The 20,902-nt window shown below is 46.6% G+C and overlaps 1 protein-coding gene across 1 annotated transcript in view; it reads right to left on the minus strand.

Annotated features, from left to right (window-relative positions):
• The window catches only part of DNAH14 (dynein axonemal heavy chain 14), a 467,695-nt gene that overhangs the window by 36,389 nt on the left and 410,404 nt on the right, over positions 1 to 20,902 (minus strand). The window contains 3 exon segments of the mRNA XM_074947623.1: positions 4,302 to 4,499; positions 12,559 to 12,786; positions 18,489 to 18,591. Coding sequence (XP_074803724.1) covers positions 4,302 to 4,499; positions 12,559 to 12,786; positions 18,489 to 18,591 — 529 coding nt within the window.

Here is a 20,902-nt window from a genome sequence, read left to right on the forward strand (position 1 = left end):
TGAGGCGCAAGAATACCAAGATGCGAGCAGCCCTCACAGTTGAGAAGCGAGTGGCAATAGCCCTGTGGAAGCTTGCAACACCAGACAGCTACCAGTCAGTCGGGAATCAATTTGGAGTGGGCAAATCTACTGTGGGGGCTGCTGTGATGCAAGTAGCCAATGCAATCAAAGATCTGCTGATATCAAGGGTAGTGACCCTGGGAAATGTGCAGGTCATAGTGGATGGCTTTGCTGCAATGGGATTCCCTAACTGTGGTGGGGCCATAGACGGAACCCATATCCCTATCTTACCACCAGAGCACCAAGCCGGCGAGTACATAAACCGCAAGGGGTACTTTTCAACAGTGCTGCAAGCACTGGTGGATCACAAGGGACGTTTCACCAACATCAACATGGGATGGCTGGGAAAGGTACAGCTCGCATCTTCAGGAACTCTGGTCTGTTTCAAAAGCTGCAAGAAGGGACTTTATTCCCAGACCAGAAAATAACCGTCGGGGATGTTGAAGTGCCTATAGTTATCCTTGGGGACCCAGCCTACCCCTTAATGCCATGGCTCATGAAGCCATACATAGGAAGCCTGGACAGTAGTCAGGAGCTGTTCAACTACAGGCGGAGCAAGTGAAGAATGGTGGTAGAATGTGCATTTAGATGTTTAAAAGCGCGCTGGCGCAGTTTACTGACTCGGTTAGACATCAGCAAAACCAATATTCCCACTGTTGTTACTGCTTGCTGTGCGCTCCACAATATCTGTGAGAGTAAGGGGGAGACGTTTATGGCAGGGTGGGAGGTTGAGGCAAATCGCCTGGCTGCTGGTTACGTGCAGCCAGACACCAGGGCGGTTAGAAGAGCACAGGAGGGAGCAGTGCGCATCAGAGAAGCTTTGAAAACCAGTTTCATGACTGGCCAGGCTATGGTGTGAAAGTTCTGTTTGTTTCTCCTTGATGAAACCCCTCCCCCTCCTTGGTTCACTCTACTTCACTGGAGGTTAACCACCCTCCCCTCCTCCCTTCAATCACCACTTGCAGAGGCAATTAAGTCATTGTTGCTTCACATTCATGCATTCTTTATTAAGTCATCACACAAATAGGGGGATAACTGCCAAGGTAGCCCGGGAGGGTTGGTGGAGGAGGGAAGCACTGGGAGGGGTGGTGGAGGAGGGAAGGAAAAGGCCACACAGCACTTTAAAAGTTTAAAACTTTAAAACTTATTGAATGCCAGCCTTCTGTTGCTTGGGCAATCCTCTGGGGTGGAGTGGCTGGGTGGCCGGAGGCCCCCCAACCATGTTCTTGGGCGTCTGGGTGAGGAGGAACTTGGGGAGGAGGGCGGTTGGTTACACAGGGGCTGTAGCGGTGGTCTGTGCTCTTGCTGCCTTTCCTGCAGCTCAACCATATGCTGGAGCATATCAGTTTCATCCTCCAGCAGCCTCAACATTGAATCCTGCCTCCTCTCATCATGCTGCCGCCATCTTTCAGCTTCAGCCCTCTCTTCAGCCCACCACCTCTCCTCCCGGTCATTTTGTGCTTTCCTGCACGCTGACATTGTCTGCCTCCACGCATTCGTCTGTGCTCTGTCAGTGTGGGAGGACAGCATGAGCTCAGAGAACATTTCATCACAAGTGTGTTTTTTTCGCCTTCTAATCTTCGCTAGCCTCTGGGAAGGAGAAGATCCTGCAATCCTTGAAACACATGCAGCTGCTGGAGAAAAAAAAGGGACAGTGGTATTTAAAAAGACACATTTTATAGAACAATCGGTACACTCTTTCAGGGTAAACCTTGCTCTTAACATTACCTATATAGCACATGTGCTTTCGTTCCAAGGTCGCATATTGCCTCCTCCAACCACGTGGCTAAACCTTCCCCCCTTCCTCCTCCCTGTGGCTAACAGCGGTGAACATTTCTGTTCAGCCACAGGCAAACAGCCCAGCAGGAACGGCCACCTCTGGATGTCCCCATAAGAAAAGCACCCTATTTCAACCAGGTGAGCATGAATGATATCACTCTCCTGAGGATAACACAGAGAGATAAAGAACGGATGTTGTTTGAACGCCAGCAAACATAGACTGCAATGCTTTGCTCTGCAATGATTTCCGACTACGTGCTATTGGCCTGGAGTGGTGAAGTGTCCTACCATGGCAGATGGAATAAGGCTGCCCTCCCCAGAAACCTTTTGCAAAGGCTTTGGGAGTACATCCAGGAGAGCTTTATGGAGATGTCCCTGGAGGATTTCCGCTCCATCCCCAGACACGTTAACAGACTTTTCCAGTTGCTGTACTGGCCGTGAATGCCAATGCAAATTAATCATTAAACATGCTTGCTTTTAAACCATTAATACTATTTTAAAAGGTACACTCACCAGAGGTCCCTTCTCCACCTGGCGGGTCCGGGAGGCAGCCTTGGGTGGGTTCGGGGAGTACTGGCTCCAGGTCCAGGGTGAGAAACAGTTTCTGGCTGTTGGGAAAACTGGTTTCTCCGCTTGCTTGCTGTGAGCTATCTACAACCTCCTCCTCATCATCTTCCTCGTCCCCAAAACCTGCTTCCGTGTTGCCTCCATCTCCATTGAAGGAGTTAAACAACACGGTTGGGGTAGTGGTGGCTGAACCCCCTAAAATGGCATGCAACTCATCATAGAAGCGGCATGTTTTGGGCTCTGACCCAGAGCATCCGTTTGCCTCTCTGGTTTTCTGGTAGGCTTGCCTCAGCTCCTTAAGTTTCATGCAGCACTGCTTCGGGTCCCTGTTATTGCCTCTGTCCTTCATGCCCTGGGAGATTTTGACAAAGGTTTTGGCATTTCGTAAACTGGAACGGAGTTCTGATAGCACAGATTCCTCTCCCCATACAGCGATCAGATCCCGTACCTCCCATTCAGTCCATGCTGGAGCTCTTTTGCGATTCTGGGACTCCATCATGGTCACCTCTGCTGATGAGCTCTGCACTCACCTGCAGCTTGACATGTTGGCCAAACAGGAAATGAAATTCAAAAGTTCGCTGGCCTTTTCCTGTCTACCTGGCCAGTGCATCTGAGTTGAGAGTGCTGTCCAGAGTGGTCACAATGGAGCACTCTGGGATAGCTCCCGGAGGCCAATACCATCTAATTGCATCCACAGTACCCCAAATTCGACCCGGCAAGGCCGATTTCAGCGCTAATCCCCTTGTCAGGGGTGGAGTAAGGAAATCGATTTTAAGAGCCCTTTAAGTAAAAAAAAAAAAAGGGCTTCGTCGTGTGGACGGGTGCAGGGTTAAATAGATTTAACCCTGCTAAATTCGACCTCAATTCCTAGTGTAGACCAGGACTATGACACAACAGATAGTTCCATTTAGCTCTTGGCAGCTAAGGAACTGAGATGGTCAGGGGGATGCACTCCCTTATGTCAATGGAGCCGATGATATCCTAGCACAAAAGCGCTCCTGCATTCCATAATGGACATAACTCTTTTCTATCATTCTGCAGATCGATGCTAGAGGTGCTAGATCTCCTAAATGGGAATTCACAGAAGCCCTTGAAGAATCAATTTTTTTCTCAAAAATGCTACATTGGTTTTGCTATAAACAGGCTTTAGTTTAATTTCTACTCACAATAAATTCCCATGCTCCTCAGGGGTAACTGTTTCCGAGTAAATGCCTGTATCCCTGCTTAGCTAGAGGGTCTTAAAAGGATCAAATGCCATTTCATATCCCAGTACATCTATCTGACTACTAAATTGAGACATTATAATGTATTTTAAAGTGTGATTGTAATCTCACTACCACACTGTGCCATTTTTCAATACCCCTTTGTAGTTAAACATCACATCACATGATTTTTTTTAAAAATGTGCGGGGTCATTTTGTTATTGGTACCACAGCAAAGCAGGACCCAGGAGCTAACAGTGTGCAAATAAACCCTTCTGTTGCTCATTTCCAAAAGTTTGCCACTAAGTCAGTCACATGCAAACGCATAAAATGATAGTGGTGCATTTTGACCATACAGATGCACCTTGAGCTCTTACTTTATTTACAAAAATTCATACAAGTATGGTAATCAAAGTGTGCCACTGTAATTCAGATCAATGCAACTAAGTATACTGTAGTTCACCAACCATTTCCAAAAAACACATACAGGTGCATGTATACAATTTTAATCTGAATGATGAGAGCCTTCTGTGCCATAGTAAAGTTTAACAATTAATTGCTATTCAAAATTTAGATTTGGAAGCCCATATTCTGAAGTTCAGTAATTTATAAGGCTGAAAATATTTGATGCAGTATAAAGCTAGAACTTATTACAACACTTGAGAATAGTGAGAGATAAAATATTTTTCCTACCCCATCACTAGAGTAAGCGAAACCCTCCTGCAATACAACAGGGTTATAGAAATTGTTCAGAATGCTGAGCAAGCAACGACGGTCCCAGTGGTCAGTCACACGACCTCCATAGGCTACCTCTCCAGTCAGATAACACATTGCTTGCCAAGGAATCTCTTCTTTGTTTGCCAGAAGCATCCCCAAGATCTGTATGGAAACCTTTGGAGGAAAAGATTGAAGTTAAGCATTAGTATTGTTACTTTAACTTGACTCTTGTGGTTATGTTATCATCATCAGAACCTCATGATATAGGTGAATCCTTCAAGAACACCCTCCTAGCTGCATACTAACTAAAAAAACAGATTAAAATAAAATATTGGTGCGCCACTGTAGGTGTATTTGCACTTTCTGTGCCTCAGATCAGAGATTTTAGGTAGCAGTGTCCATTTGACTGTGCTTTCTCCCCGTCTTATGCCCTGCATCAGGGCTATATAGCGCTTTGCAGGCAAAGCATCCTCAGTTCCTTCTCTATCACAGAGCTTATTGGTAAGAACTCCAAGCAAGCAGGAGGAGGGCAGGTAGTGGAGCACGCACAGGGACATACATCTTGAAGAACCACAGTTACTGCACAAGGTGAGTAAACTTATCTTCTTCGAGTAGTGTCCCTACAGGTGCTCCACTGCACATGACTCCGCAGCAGTGCCCCAATGGAGGGGTGGGGCTTAGGAATTGAGTCTAGAATTGAGGATAAGACAGTGGACCAAATATGGCATTGGACATTGATTCTGCATAATGTTCAGCAAATGTATGAGCAGATGTCCAAGTCACTGCTCTGCACATTTCTGTGACTAGAATGTTTTTGAGGAAGTCTGTGGAAGTGGAGAGAGATCTCATGGAGTGCATTCATCCCCTAGGAGGAGGCTGAATGTTGTGAGAATGATAGCAATAGGTAATGCAGTCCGATATCCATCTAGACAGTCTTTGTTTACCGATTGAGGATCTCTTAGCTCTGTCTGCAATGGAGAGAAATAGTCTGGGAGCTTTCCTGAAGGACTTAGTCCTATCCAAATAGAAGGCTAGTGCTCTCCTGACATCATGTGTGTAATGTTGCCTCCCTTTTGTCCCAGTGTGGTTTATATGAAAGTCTGAAGGTATTTTTGGTAGGAACTTGGGGTACGGTCATAGTGTAACCTGTCTCTGAAAAAAGTTTATATATGGGGGGGAGGGGAGGTTACGCCTTTTGAGCCCCTATCTCTACCACTCTCTGAGCAGAAGTAATGGATACTAGGAATGTGGTTTTCATGAAGAGAGCTGATGGGCATGGGTTCAAAGGGAGGCTTTGTAAGGCACCTGAGGACAAGGTTGAGATCCCATACCGATGTAGGTCATTTGATTTGTGGGAAGAGGTTACTCATTCCCTTGAGAATTCTTCTTGTGAAAGGATCAGCAAAACCAGAACCACCTTCTATCTTATGATGGAAGACAGTGATGGCTGCAAGATGCACCTTTATGGAGTTTGGAGATAATCCTGACATCTTTAGTTCTAGGATGTAATCTCACACAAGTGGTAGTGGAGATGATGTAGAAGTACTGCGTCTCAAGTCACCACAGTTAGAATCTCTTCCACCTTTGAACATACATGTGAAAGTAGTTTGCTTCCTGCGATGTAACAGTATCACCTTTACATACTCCGAACAGATCATTTCCAAGCTTTGGAACCATCAGAGGGCCATGCCTTGAGCTGGAGATTGGGATGGTGTACCTAGCTAGTGTCCTGAGAGAGGAAATGAGGAACAGGCTGGAGAGTGATTGGCTGGCACATCGCCAGTTGAGTAGGTATGGAAATCTTTATCACTATAATTCTGTTGATTTTCTGATTCCACAATCTAAGCAGGAGAATGATGTGACACTCAAGAACTTGAATTAAGTGACTTACATGTATGCTCCATGTATTGTGGGGAACTCATCCTGAATGTTGCAGATACTGTGATCATGGGGGTCAATATGCCACAGTTGAGGATCTTATGGGTGACACACATTCACCCAACTTGGAGGATACCAAGGAAAGTAATTAGGATTTAAATCTTTATATTCATAATAAGGCTAGTTTGTATTGCCTTTACTGTTATTGTTTTTTTGTTGCTGACTTGCTCTATTCTTCAGTGAAGGCCTCCTGCTGAAGTCTAAAGAGGAATCAGATGATGGCAATCCTTTTATTGATGGGATAAGAAATGGTTACTCACCCTGTGCAGTAACTGTCGTTCTTCGAGATGTGTGTCCCTGTGGGTACTCCACTCTAGGTGATTACTGAGCAGTACCCTCTAAGGTGGAGGGGGCTTCTGAGTTGACTCCAGTACAGCAGAGAGTACAATCGAGCTGAATATCGTGTCAGAGTGGAGTCATGGGTGATTGCATAGTGTTCAGAGAACGTACACACAGAAGCCCAAGTGGCAGCTTTACATATTTTGATGATTGGTATGTTATTAAGGAAGGCCGTGGAGGAGGCGATGAACCTTGTTGAATAGGTGTATATGAGCGAGGGTGGCTCAGTGTTATGAGATGGGTAGCAGGAGTTAACGCAGTGTGAAATCCATTTGGAAAGTCTTTGGCTAGAGAGTGCCAACCCCTTTGATCTGTCTGCTATCAAGATGAATAACTTTTCGGTTTTTCTGAAGGGTTTTGTTCTGTCTAGACAGAAGGCCAGAGCTCTTCTGACATCCAGGATATGCAGTACTGCATCCTGGGGGTTCAGATGCAGTATGGAGTAGAAGACAGGCAAGTGAATTGTCTGACTGAGGTGGAATGCAGAAGAGATCTTAGGTAAGAATTTGGCGTGAGGTCGAAGCATGACCTTGTCCTTAAAAAACAATGCGAAAAGGGGATATGCCATCAGGGCTTTTAGCTCACCAAACCATCATGCCAACATGATGGCTATCAGGAATGGTGTCTTTGTCAACAGATGGAGTAGTGAACAAGAAGCCAGAGGTTCAAAGGGAAGTCTTGTGAGGCATTTAAGGACCAGATTGAGGTCCCATATTGGAGATGGATGTTGGATCACTGGGTAGAGGTTTCCAAACCCTTTTAGGAACCATCCTGTGGTTAGGAGGCTAAAGATAGAGCAGCCCTGAATGGGGGTGTGTGAAAGGCCGTGATGGCTACCAGGTGGACTCTTATTGAACTAATCAATAAACCGGAAGTTTTTAGGGCTAAGGTATAATCTAGTATATCTGGAAGTGATGCAATCATTGGTGAATGCTGTCTATGGCCACACCAACTGGCAAAATGTGTCCATTTCTGACAATACATGTAGCAAGTAGATTGTTTCCTAGAGTGTAATAGCACTCTTTTTACTTGTTGAACAGGTGATCTCTACCCCAGTGAGCCCTCGCTTAATCATGTTTGAGAGGAAACATCTTGAAACTGGGGTGAAGAATCCTCCCGCGGTCTTAGGAGAGGAGGTGGGGAGTGTTGTGAAGAATGATCAGACAGCAAACATCCAGCTGTAGGAAGTAAGGAAACCACATTTGCCTGGGCTAGGTGGGGGTTATTAGGATGACTTGGCCCTATTCTTTTTTTGTTTTGAGCAATGTCTTGCCTATTAGAGGAGTTGGAGGGAACATATACAGTACGGTTGATGACCACTGAAGCTGAAAAGCATCCCTTAAGGACTTGGAACCCAATCCGCTCCTCGAGCATACCTGGGTGCATTTCTTGTTTGCTTCTGTGGTGAACAGATCTATCTGGAGGGTGCCCCACTGGTGGAATATGGGATGTAATATGTTGGGATTTATTTCCCATTCATGGTCTTGGAAGAAGTGTCTGCTGAGTGAATCCACAGTAATATTCTGGATTCCTGCTAGACAGGCTGCTGTGATAGTAATACGGTTTTGTATGCACCAAAAATTCCAAACTCTGACTGCCTTGGTGCAAAGGGATGGGGAACTTGCTCCCCCCTGAAGGTTAATGTAAAATGTGCATGATATATTTTCATCATGATTTTTATGTGCTTGCCTTTGATTTGCAGTAGGAATCAGAGACCGGTGCATCTGACTGCCCTGAGTTCCAGGAGATTGATATGTAGCATCATCTCCTTGCTTTGGATCATGTGAGCTTCTAGATGTTCTCCCCAGCCTAACAGAGAGGCATCCATCGTTATAAGACCATTGGGGAAGGATTTGTGAATGGAACTCCTGTGCACACATTGTGATGGTTCTTCCACCAATTGAGAGATTGTTTCACAAAGGCAGGTATGGAAAGGAGCATATGTAGACTGTGTCTGGCGAGCAAGCAAACGGTTCTGAGTCATCCTTGGAAGCAGTGCATTCAAAGTCTGGTGTACTGAAGTTGGTGGCTGACATGTGATTCAGTAATTGAATGTAGTTCCTGACCATGGTTTGTGGACTGAGTTGAATCATGTTTGCTACGTTGGTGAGGGCTACGAACCTGTGTTGAGAAAGGTAGGCTCTTGCCATCACTGAATTGTGCCTCTATGAATTTTGGGTTCTGTTCCAGGGTCAGTGTTGATTTTTGTATATTCAGTTGTAGACCCAATTAGAGGAAGAGGCCTTTCTTGTGGAGTTGGGCTGCTACCACTGATATGATCTTTGAAAAGACCATTGGGGCAGATAATAGGCTGAAGGGGAGCACTCATTTTTTAAAGTAATCCTGGCCAATAACAAAGAGGAGGAACCATTTGTGGGATGGATGGCTAGATGCATAGTGATGTGGAAATATGCACTGTTGCTAGCAGTCTTTGTGCCTTCAATTTGTAATTTCTAAGTTTAACAGGGGCACACTCACGTCTCACGAGCACCCCATGGCCAAGTGCACACTCACTTTCTCTCTTTGGTGGGTCTTCAGTGACTCAGTCCTGTGGCCAAATCATACACAGTCTGTCTACAGGGGCCTTTTCAGTGCCCTCTGTAATGCCTCTCTCAGTTTGTCCCTGCTCTGGAACAGAGAGGTGCCTCAGGACTCCTTCCCTGAAGGCAATGTGTTTGCCCTCTCAGGGCCTTTCTGGCCCCAGCTCTTCAGCTGGGCCACTACAGTTCAGTTTCCCCTCTGAGGTGCCTCTAAGTCCAGGCCACTTCCCTCAGTGACTAATGGGGGGTTGGGAGAACCGAGGTGCCCGCCCACTAGTCCGGGTCCCAGCCCAGAGATCCTGTAAATAGCAGCTGTCGCTGTGTCCCTTTATCTAAGTTGCACTGCTGCTCTAATTCCCTGGGCCACTTCCCTGTGGCATCTTCACCCTTACTTCAGGGCCTTGTCTTGATGGAATCCCTGCAAGCAGCTTAAGGCTCCTTCTCACTCTCCCCGGTTCTGGCAGAACTACCTCATGTGTGCAGCTCCCTCAGCCAGCCACACACCATCCATGCCCCTCCAGCTCTACCAAGGAACTGAATTTGTACTGGCCCTGCAGCTCTTCTTATACTAGCATGCTGGGCCCTCGTTAGCTGCTTCCCACACAGCTGCTCTAGGCAGGTTGGAGAACCTCTCTACTGCCCTTTTCTGGGGTGGGGTGTGACAGGGTCACAAGGCCTGCAGCAGGGGGCCTCAGAGCCTAGTCCACCCCATCACACTAAGCCAACAGTGTCTTGAAGGTTGAGGGCTGAAAACCAATCCCCTTGCTCTAATGAAGGAATTATCACTGCAAACATCACTATTTTGAATTTCCGCACCTTCACATAGGTGTTGAGTAGTCTAATATCTAGGATGAGTATCCAACCTCCACTCTTTTTTGATACCAGGAAGTACCTTGAATAAACCCCCTTCCCTCTGTGCTGCATGGGGACTGATTCTAGAGCTCCCAAACATAAGATAGTGTCTATTTCTTGGTGAAGCACGCTCTCATTAAAGACGTCCCTGAAGAGGGATGGAGAAGGGGGAAGTGAAGTTAAGTATATTGAATAATCTGTGGAAAAGATCTCCAAGACCCACTTGTCTGTAGTGATTAACTCCCAGGCTTGCTTAAAGTCGTGAAGGTGTTTGCCAAAGGAAGGAAGGCTCGTGAACTGGTGCAGCAGGAGAGGATGAGGATGATAGTTCACACTCTCAACAGACATGCCAAAATTGCTGTTTGGAAGTGGATGGGTGTGAGGAAGAAGGCTGAGAAGTGGATAGTTTCCTTCTCTGAAACCTCTGCCTTCTTAGGTGTGGTTCATATCATAGGCGCTGACTCTGTAGGTGCTCTGGGGCAGGAGCACCCACAGGGAAAAAATGGTGAGTGCAGAGCATCCACCGGCAGCTCCCCTATCAGCTCTCCCCCCCACCAAGGGCCCCATGGTCGTATCAGCGCCTCCCCCTCCCGCCCACCACAAACAGCTGTTTTGCGACGTGCAAGCAGGAGGCTAGGAGGGAGAGGGAGGAGGCGGGACAGGGGTGGAGTGGGGGGAAGAGGCAGGGCAGGGGTGGAGCAGGAAGAGGAGGAACTTGCGTGGGGCCTTTGGGGAAGGGTGGAGTGGGGGTAGGGCCTGGGGTTGAGCACCCCCCAACATTTTGAAAACTCGGCGCCTGTGGTTCATTTGCCCTCTGAGCGGGGAGGAATTGGATTGGGCGGGATCTTTGTGCTGTCTGAGACTTGCCGAGTTTTCTCTTGTATGAAGGGGTATAAATGCCAAGAGAATGCAAAGTCACTCTGGAATCCTTCAATATTCACAGAGGCTCATCCATCAAATCTGTGAACCATTTAGAACCATTGAAAGGAAGGTTCTTGACCATGGTTTGAACCTCCTTAGGGAAACCAGAGAGCTGGAGCCAGGAGGCTCTTCTCATTACCACTGCTGTGGCAACTGAAAGAGTGGTGGCATCAGCAGCATCAAGGGAGGCTTGCAACATTGTTCTGGCCAATAGTTAGGCCTCTGCCACAATCACTTAAAACTGCTCCCTGTGTTCTGCTAATAGGTGGTTGACAAAGGAGGTGAGTTTGGTAAAGCAGATGTGGTAATATTTTGCCATCAAGGCCTGATAATTGGCAATTCTGAACTGAAGAGAGGCTGAGGAGTAAGACTTTCTTCCTAATAGATCCAGGCACTTGTGATCTTTATCATGTGGTGCTGATTTAGCATGGTGCTGCCCACCACATTCCTTCACCACATCTACTATCAGGGAGTTAAGTGAGAGGTGGGAAAATAAAACCTCTGAGTCCTTTGCTGAGACGTAATACTTCCTGTCTGCTCTTTTACATGTAGGGGGAATGGAAGCTAGTGTTTGCCAAACAGTCTTTGCTGGATCTAAAAGAGCCTCATTAACAGGTAAGTCTATAAGGGCCTCTGAAGGTGGAGGATATCAAGCTGCTTATGATGAGGCCCCATAACTTCCATTTAGTTTGGACTAATTCAGTCTCCCTTTTGTAATGTTTCCTATCAACATTTGTTATTATCTGTTATTGTGACATCTTTTGAACTTTCACATACTTTTTACAGTTGAGCCCACAATTAGGGTAAATTGGTAGGTTCAATTATCACCAATTATAAACTAAAAACCTACTGCCTGAGAATAAAAAACAAAATTAAAATGTACCTTTTAAAAAAGTAGAGTAACAGTAACACTAGTGAATACTAAGTTCCAATTACTAAAAAGTAAAAGTAACTATAAAATGGATATTAATGTTGTTCCATCTGCTCTGCCTAGGGTGGTTGCAAAGAACTGAGTGGAAGTTAGGGTCTCAGGCTCTTTATACCCTTGGGAAGGGGAGCATGAGGGCACGCGGAGTCTGAATGCGAGCCCTACTGCACACTGCTAGTGAAAATATTGCAAACTATTGCGCTGGGGTGCCCAACACACCATGAGTGGGATCCACATGTGCAGTGATCAAAGAAGAACAATTACCTGTTGGTTTCAGGAATTATGGAGTCTTTTTTTCTCCACAGAGTTTTCATGATCCATACCACTAGTGGTATTGGAAGGAATATGGGGTACCCTTCCTGTATTGTAGGGAAAAATGATACATGGTGGTCTTCCATAATCTTCTCTTTTTCAGATACATCTATAAATACTTAATGATCACTGGGTTCTTCCCAGGTCTGACCCTGGAATGTTTACTTTTTATTTTAAACTTATTGGGATTTTGTCTCCCAGAAACTGAATAGTTCCTGGGAGGCAAACTTAGAATCAAAGTACAGCATAAGCTAATCATGGGCCTGAGACACTGAATTTGTGTACTTGGGAAACCAGTTCAGACCCATCTCTAGCATAAGCATTCATGAACCTAGGAATTAGAGTTCCAGATAACTTTTTGTTTGTTTCTTTCAGGTTTTTTTTTTTTTTGAAAAATACTTACTTCTAAATCAGAAGAGTTAAATTCATATGGGACATTCCAGCCCAAAGCTCCATATTTTTTTCTTTCATGGACTACAGCATTGAAGAAACACAAGCTGAACACCAGCTTCTTCCATGATAAGCCACATTCAGGCTTGTTGAAGATCATTTCCGTTACCTCTCCGCTGCCACTGTATCCAAATGTCTGAAGTAATTTTCCCTTCAGACCCTGAGGTGGTTCTATTGCCATCTTTAAAAAAAGAAAAGAGGGAAACAAGGCAAGTGTATTACTATTATTATATTTTCTAACTAATATGCTGCAGGCAGATTGATGAGAGCAAAACAAATCTAACAAAACCCTTTTACTCTTTTTTAGTGGATTAGTTATTGAATTGGATATGATCAATTGGAAAGAAAGAGAGATTACTTTTTTTCTTGGAAAGTGTTGTCCCTCACACTTGTAAGATATAATACTCCTTGTGTTGAGCTGTGGAATTTTACTAGTGATCAACATCCATTGGTGCCAGTCACCTGACCCCCATAAGGATCCACGAGTCTTGAACCACGTTCCTCGGGTCCCCGAGCAACCTTTGTATTTTGGCTACCATTTGGTGGCTTGCTAGTAACTGGTGGGCTCAGTGGCTAATGGAACCCTAGCCCCAACAAAGGCATTGGCAATCGAAGTCCTGATTGGATGAGTGCCCAGCCTCACCTATCGGTCTGGCTGTGCTATTTAAACCAGAAGGAGACAAGAAAGTTATCTGTGCAACTGGGTAGTTGCTACATTGAACCCTGCCTTTTTGCCTGACTCCTGAGCCATGCTTTCCTGACTTGTCCCTGGTTCCTGCTTCCCTGCCTGCTTCTGATTCTGGTGTTTCTGAACTTGCTTTCCTGCCTTGTTCCTGATCCATGCCCCAGTCTTTGGTTCTGACTTCCACCTCTGATTCTGACCCTTGACTTGGTTTACTGACTCCTAACTCTGACTCGTAGGTCTGACTGGCCAAACCTGTCTTACTACCCGTTTACCCCCTGCTCCCTCCGTGGAGGATTCCAAGGGTATAAAAGAGGGTGCGGCCCCAACCACCCTTCAATTCCTTTGCTACTTTTGGAATTCTTTACCTGAGACTTCAAAGAAGAGGGGAAGGTGAGTAGGGAGTATGAATATACAGCAGCAATACTCTCAAAGAACAACAGTTATTGGTAAGTAACCTCTCTTTCCTCTTCAGCTGGCCTCCATATATTCCCACTTTTGAGAGATGAGAAAGATGTATAACCCCTGAGGAAGTCTACATGAACAAGGACTGCAAACTACCAACATGAGTATCAGCTGTAGATTGCAATACAAGAGAATGTTGGAAGTGATCATAATTTCATTCTCCCACATCAGACCTCAGCAAAGGACATTTCTATTTCAATATATTTACATACAGGGCTTCACGCAACAGCTGTGCAAATTCTACAAAAAAGATAGAAGGCCTGCAATGGATGTATCAACAGTACTGAGACCTCAGGTCGATTTGGGGGAATCCAGGGACCTAGGCACTTCATCAACTGTGCCAGAACCTCAATGCTAATAGGTCAACCCACAGGGATCCAGGTGCTTTGATGCTACATCAACAGTATTGGGATGTCAGCATTAAATTAGGTCGACCCTGAGAAATCCAAGGGACCTTAGCACATATCAAGGATGCTGGAATTAGACTGACCCAGAGGAATACAGGGACTTTGACACCGTGACAAGGATGCTGACTTTGGTGATGAATAGGTCAGTCTGGAGGGATCAGGAGACTTTGGCAGCATGTCAGCTGTGTTGGTACCTCAGTACTGAATTAGATTGACCAGGAGGGATCCAAGGACCTTGGTGCTGGTTGGCACCAGGACCTTGGCATGGGGCTCACCTAGATAAGACCATGGAGATGGGCGTGGCTTAAGACAGGAACACAGCCACTTTAAGTTAATGGATGGCAAAACTGATGCTGGATTTACACATTGCCAGACTTAGTGAACTGGGCCTGAGGAGCCTCCCCTGTCAGTAGGAGAGTTTGAGTGGCCCTCCCACTCCTGCGGGTCATCCAGATGATACCTGTGCCCCTTGGGTACCATTTATTCTTTATTCTTCAAACTGAAGAAACCTGTGCTGTTAATCTAACTGATTAAAAAGAAAATAGTCACAAAGGACAGAAACAAAAGAAAAAAAAAGATGAGGAAAGCATCACACACACTATGTGATTCAGGGTCACTGCACCTTCAGCAGTTAAAAATGAACTGAAGGGCAGCTGAGACCACTCCCCCTCTCCTGGATGCCATTCACTACAAAAAGTCTGCAACATGATGCCAGGGGCACTGAATCCCACAAGTGGGACTAGAGAGGCCACTTGAAGAAATCTAGATTTCAGTGATGGCTGATTACAACTATCTTTCTGAAAACCAGTGGGTTAGACACTACTATTTTCACCATTTTTGCATAAGCGGGGCATTTTTCCTGAAAACATTACACAATATTCTGTAGGATATAATGTAAATAAACAACTCATTAGTTTTCAATTACACTGCTTCTGAAGAAATATTTTAATATAAACAATATAAATATATAATTTTTTTTCTGAAAGTTGAATATCAATATTCAGCAGAGATTATTTTGTTTTTGCCATCATGGCGGTCATGTGGTCATAAATTTAGGAATTAAAGTGGAACTATTGAGCAGGTGGAAATAAACCATGGAAGTGTTAAATTTGGGCCGAAAGAGTCAGAGTAATATATGAAGAACTACTGCACTTTATAAAAATTTCTGCGGGGGGATCTCTGCCATTGAACAACCACCGCTTTTGAGAAGGAGCACAGCTGTTATGTTGCCCTAACAGGAAACTCAAATCAATTTATCTGCAGTACTGAGACCTGATTTTTTTTAGCGGATAGTCTTCTGAAAAGTGAATGCAGTGTGAAGCTTAATCTCTTGCTTTGAGCAGGAGCTAAGGGCATTATGGGGGATGGTCCACCTTGCATTCTTCTCAAATAGCCTCTTCTAGCTGACCCAACAGCACCATCCAGCTCTTCTTAGCCACAAGAATGAGTAAACCTAATGACCTTAAAGGATGTGTATATATAAAATGACATATTCCCAGAAAACCACTCAAATTAAAAGAGTGGAAAATGGAGCACTCATCCACCAAGAAAAGATGTGACCATAAAAATTCTGTTTATTTCTTCAAGGAAAACAAGAGATGAAAGTGTTTTATTCGTGACGCCATCTTCTCCTAGAGCACATTCATTTTATTTCATTGCTACAACATATACTTGTATCAAACTCTTGAACTTAAAATACATTTAAAAAACAAATCCTGGATGTTTGAATTCTGACTTTTTCTTGTTACTGCAAGAATAACATTCAGCTCACTTAGGGGAAGGGAATAAATATTCAGTAGTCAGACAGGTCTTTATAAATGTCTCCTTTTTTATATGGAGAAACAAGGTGTCATAAATATAAAGGGAAGGGTAAGCCCCTTTAAAATCCCTCCTGGCCAGAGGAAAAATCCTCTCACCTGTAGAGGGTTAAGAAGCTAAAGGTAACCTCGCTGGCACCTGACCAAAATGACCAATGAGGAGACAAGATACTTTCAAAAGCTGGGAGGAGGGAGAGAAACAAAGGGTCTGTGTCTGTCTGTATGCTGCTTTTGCTGGGGATAGACTAGGAATGGAGTCTTAGAACTTTATAAGTAATCTAGCTAGGTATGTGTTAGATTATGATTTCTTTAAATGGCTGAGAAAAGAACTGTGCTGAATAGAATGACTATTCCTGTCTGTGTGTCTTTTTTGTAACTTAAGGTTTGCCTAGAGGGATTCTCTATGTTTTGAATCTAATTTCCCTGTAAGGTATCTACCATCCTGATTTTACAGAGGTGATTTCTTTACTTCTATTAAAAGTCTTCTTGTAAGAAAACTGAATGCTTTTTCATTGTTCTCAGATCCAAGGGTTTGGATCTGTGATCACCTATGCAAATTGGTGAGGATTTTTACCAAACCTTTCCCAGGAAGTGGGGTGCAAGGGTTGGGAGGATTTTGGGGGGAAAGACGTGTCCAAACTACGTTTCCCAGTAAACCCAGTTAGAGTTTGGTGGTGGCAGTGGAGATCCAGGGACAAAGGATAAAATTAATTTGTACCTTGGGGAAGTTTTAACCTAAGCTGGTGAAAGTAAGCTTAGGAGGTTTTTGTGCAGGTCCCCACATCTGTACCCTGGAGTTCAGGGTGGGGGAGGAACCTTGACACAAGGCCATCTAGTTCAGAGTAGAATTGGGCTTTAGGCAGTGATGAGCTGCCAAAATCTTAACAACGGGTTCCCTCCTCACCCCACAAGGGGGTCGTTGCCCACCCCCATGGACTCCTGCCCCATCCAACTCCCCCGCGTTCCTTGACGCCCCACCCAGCCCTATCCACCCTCCTCCCCTGTCCCCTGACTGCCCCCAGAACCAGGCAGGAGGATCTCGTGGGCCACCCTAGTGGGTGCCCACCCCACCCCGAAGAGCCAGAGGCACCTGCCGGGGGGCGAGGTGGGGAGTCCCGGAGATGCTTACCTGGGACAGGTCCCTCTGGCTCCTAGGGGTGGGGGAGCGTAGCTAGGGCGGGAGCCGGGGGAGAGGCCGCTCCCCCACTGATCACATCAAAAGTGGCACCTTAGGCGCCGACTCCCTGGGTGCTCCGGGGCTGGAGCACCCACAGGGAGAATTTGGTGGGTGCAGACTCACCGCCAGGTCCCCGCCCTGCGCCCGGCCCCAGCTCACCTCACCTCCGCTCCGCCTCCTCCCCTGAATGCCCCTCCCCCAGCTTCCTGCAAATCAGCTGTTCAGCAGGAAGCTGGGGAGGGCTGAGAAGCAGGCGGCGGCTTCCTGCTCAGGCCGAGGGTGGCGGAGGTGAGCTGGGACGGGGAGGGGTTCCCCTGCGCCCCCCCCGCCCGGGTTACCTGCTGCAGTGCGAGCGGCCCTCCTCACGCCCCCCCCACCCCAGCTCACCTCCGCCTCCCTGGGCCTGAGCCAGAAGCCGCAGACTGCTTCTCAGCCTGCCCCAGCTTCCCATGCGAACAGCTGATTCGCAGGAAGCCTGTGGGGGTGGAGAAGTAGAGCGGGGTGGCGCATTCAGGGGAGGAGGCGGAGCAGAGGTGAGCTGGGGCCAGGCGCGGGGAGCTGCCGGTGGGTGCTCTGCACCCACCAAATTTTCCCCTTGGGTGCTCCAGGGCTGGAGCACCCAGTGGCCTAAGGCGCCACTTTTGGCCGGTTAAATTTAGAAGCCATTTTAGAACCAGTTGTCCCTCGCGGAACAACCGGTTCTAAAAGGGCTTCTAAATTTAACAACTGGTTCTAGCGAACCGGTGGGAACCAGCTCCAGCTCACCACTGGCTTTGGGTGCACAAACTGGGGGAACTGGAGTTGAGTTCCCTCATGAAGGTTGGGTGGTGGAGTGCAGAGTTTTGGTTTGGCTCTCTTTTTTGTTAAGATAATATTAATATTAGAATGAGAAATTTGAAATATTCAAATTGAGTATTCACAGCCAAAACCACAGCAACTTTCTGATTGTGGTGTTTTAGCAAATTATATCAACCCTTACCCAGGGGCGCCAGGTTAGTATAATTTTTGGTGGTGCCCAGAATGGGTCCAAGCAGAGCTGTCTCATCCATAGGACAGACAAGGGCAACTGCCCCAGGTCCCGCGCTTTGGGGGGGGCCCACACACTTCAGGGGGACACGGGGTCCAGAGTGGCCTGGGAGGTTAGCGGGGGGCCTGGTGCTGGCAGCAGCGAGTGGCCTGGCCCCAGCCTACCCCTCTCTGCTCCGCCTTGCCCGCTCCTGGTGTTGCTTGGGGAGAGTTGCCAGTTGCCCCAGTCCGTCCTATGGATGGAATGTCTCTGAAAATATAAGCCCAAACATTGGTGGAACCCATATTATTTGCCGCCTATACCCTTACCTTAAAACCTTTCTGCAGGATAGGTAGGGGGAAAGAAGGATCAGGTGTGGAACTTAACCATAGTCTAAACTGAGGATCCATGTTTATGTTTGGCTTGGTAAATCTGTAAAGACAGGCAGTTTGGTAACATAATTATTATTCTACCAAATATATAAGACAAGATGCAAACTTTTAACAATCAAATTTCATTACCATTTGCTCAAGTAATTTAAATGAAACAACCTGGACAGAAATAATGTGATTTCTCCAGCTTTTGTCTTATTCTTCAAAGTATTAAGCATTGAAAGAGAGCTAGTGGGTCTTGCAAAAGAGAATCTGAACCTTGACATCATGGTCCAGTTCTAATGTGATGCTATCCACTCACATTAGAACCAAAAAGGATGTACTATAAGACTGGGAATTGTCATTCCTACCTGGTAGCTAATTGATAAGTACTGGGGGTTGCCAGGGTCAGAAAAGACTCAGCTGCATTCCAAGTGAGTGGTGCAGGGGGTAGAGGAGAGAATTCAACAGGTTCATAGGGGGATCCCCTTTCACTGATCTCTGGCAGCAAACCCCACAGCCCCTACCTTTTGTTCACGGATATACTGGATGGTGATCTTCCCTTTTCAGATATTGTAGGTGAACTCCTCACTCACTTCTGATAATGAAAGGCACCTTCAGCCTACCTGCTCATGCCATGAGGGGCCCTCCCTGGTCAGACTAATCTCTAGGGTGGTAATGGGGGACAGTTCTCTTGCCTTCAGGGATAAGGGTACTGGTGGGCAGCAATAGTAGCAACAGCTGTATTCCACTGAGCCTCCACTGAGGTCCAGGTCAGGAGCTGCTAGCTAAAGTCAAGGAGCTGTAGCCTTTCCCCAGAGCTCAGCATATGGTAAAACAGTGCAGACACCAATATCTTTGACAAATCAGAAGTCTATGTGGTTTTCTGAGCATGGTAAGCCCAACAATCATAATTGAAGACTAGAGGATTCTCTGTGTCTGGGAAAAGTGAGAGAAGGAAGGACTGTGAATTGGTAGTGGGTATTGTTCACCACAAACCTGAGGTCCTTTCTTGGGGCTGAGTGATTGCAATATGAAAATACACGTCCTTCAAGTCAAGGACACCATACCAGCCTACTGGATCCAGTGAGGGGATGATGGAGGCCAAAGAGCCCATTCGGAACTTGAGTTTCTTCATGAACTTGCTGAGTTCTTGCAGGTCCAAGATGGGCTTTTGGTATTAGGAAATACTGGGAATAAAAGCCCTTGCCCTTCTGCTCCTGAGAAATCTCTTCCACTGCTCCTAGCGATAGGAGTGAGTGCACCTCCTGTATAAGGAGTTGCTCGTGAGAGGGGTCCCTAAAGAGGGACGGGGAAGGCGGGTGAAAGGACGGGAGGGCACAGAATTGGATGGAGAATCCCCTCTCTACTGTGTGGAGCACCCAGCGGATAGTTGGGACAAAAAGGTAAGGCGGGGTGGATCCAGATCTTGCTCCGGTGTGCCGTCCTTGACGGCACCTTCCAAAAGCCGGTTTGGCCCCTGAAGATGGCTTGGATTGTTCCGAGCCCTGGCCAGAGAGTTGACATGGCCTTCTCCTGCCACTCCGATTTCTCCTTCTGGAACCATCTTGGCAGTTCTGATGACTGAACTGCTGAGGAGGCTGTGGATGGAAGTGTCTCTGCTGCGTTGAAGGTGTATAGAGGCCCAGTGACCTGAGGATGGCTCTGGAGTCTTTTAAGGCTGTTTAGTCTTTTGACAGTTTTCTCTAAGAAGTGTCTCACCCTCAAAAGGCAGGTCCTGAATGGTTTGCTGTACCTCGTACGGGAGGCCAGAAGCCTGGAGCCACGAGCCCCTTCTCAGAGCCACTCCTGTGGCCATAACCCTGGTGGCCGCATCTGCACCGTCAATGCTGCCTGTCCTTGAGATCAGTCTCCCTTCCTCAACCAACGCTGAAAACTCGGTACGGGAGTCCGAGGGGAGCAACTCCGTGAATTTAGCCATCACAGGTGTTGTAGGAGTACCTGCTGACACTGGCCTGCTGGTTGTATATTCAGAGTTGTAATCCCCCCATGGAGTAAACCTTTCGTCCAAAAAAGTCTAATTTTTTTGCATCCCTATTCTTGGGGGAAGGGCCTTGGAAGCCTTGCCTCTCCCGCTGATTAGCAGCATCCACCACCAGAGTCAGGCTGGGGGTGGGAATAGAGATGTTCGTAGCCCTTGGAGGGCACAAAGTACCAGCACTCATTACGCTTTGCAGTAGGTGGCAGTGAGGCTGGGTTCTGCCACAGGGTCTTATTCAAGTCCATTAATTGTTTTGATTAATGGCAAGGCGATACGGGAAGGGCCAGAAGGGGCCAGGATGTTGACATAGGGTCTGCATCATCTACAACTTCCTCCACCTTAATGCCCAACCCCTGGGTGACCTGGTGCA

This window comes from Natator depressus, chromosome 3 (genome assembly GCF_965152275.1).
Source record: "Natator depressus isolate rNatDep1 chromosome 3, rNatDep2.hap1, whole genome shotgun sequence".
In the NCBI taxonomy this organism is placed as follows: domain Eukaryota; kingdom Metazoa; phylum Chordata; order Testudines; family Cheloniidae; genus Natator; species Natator depressus.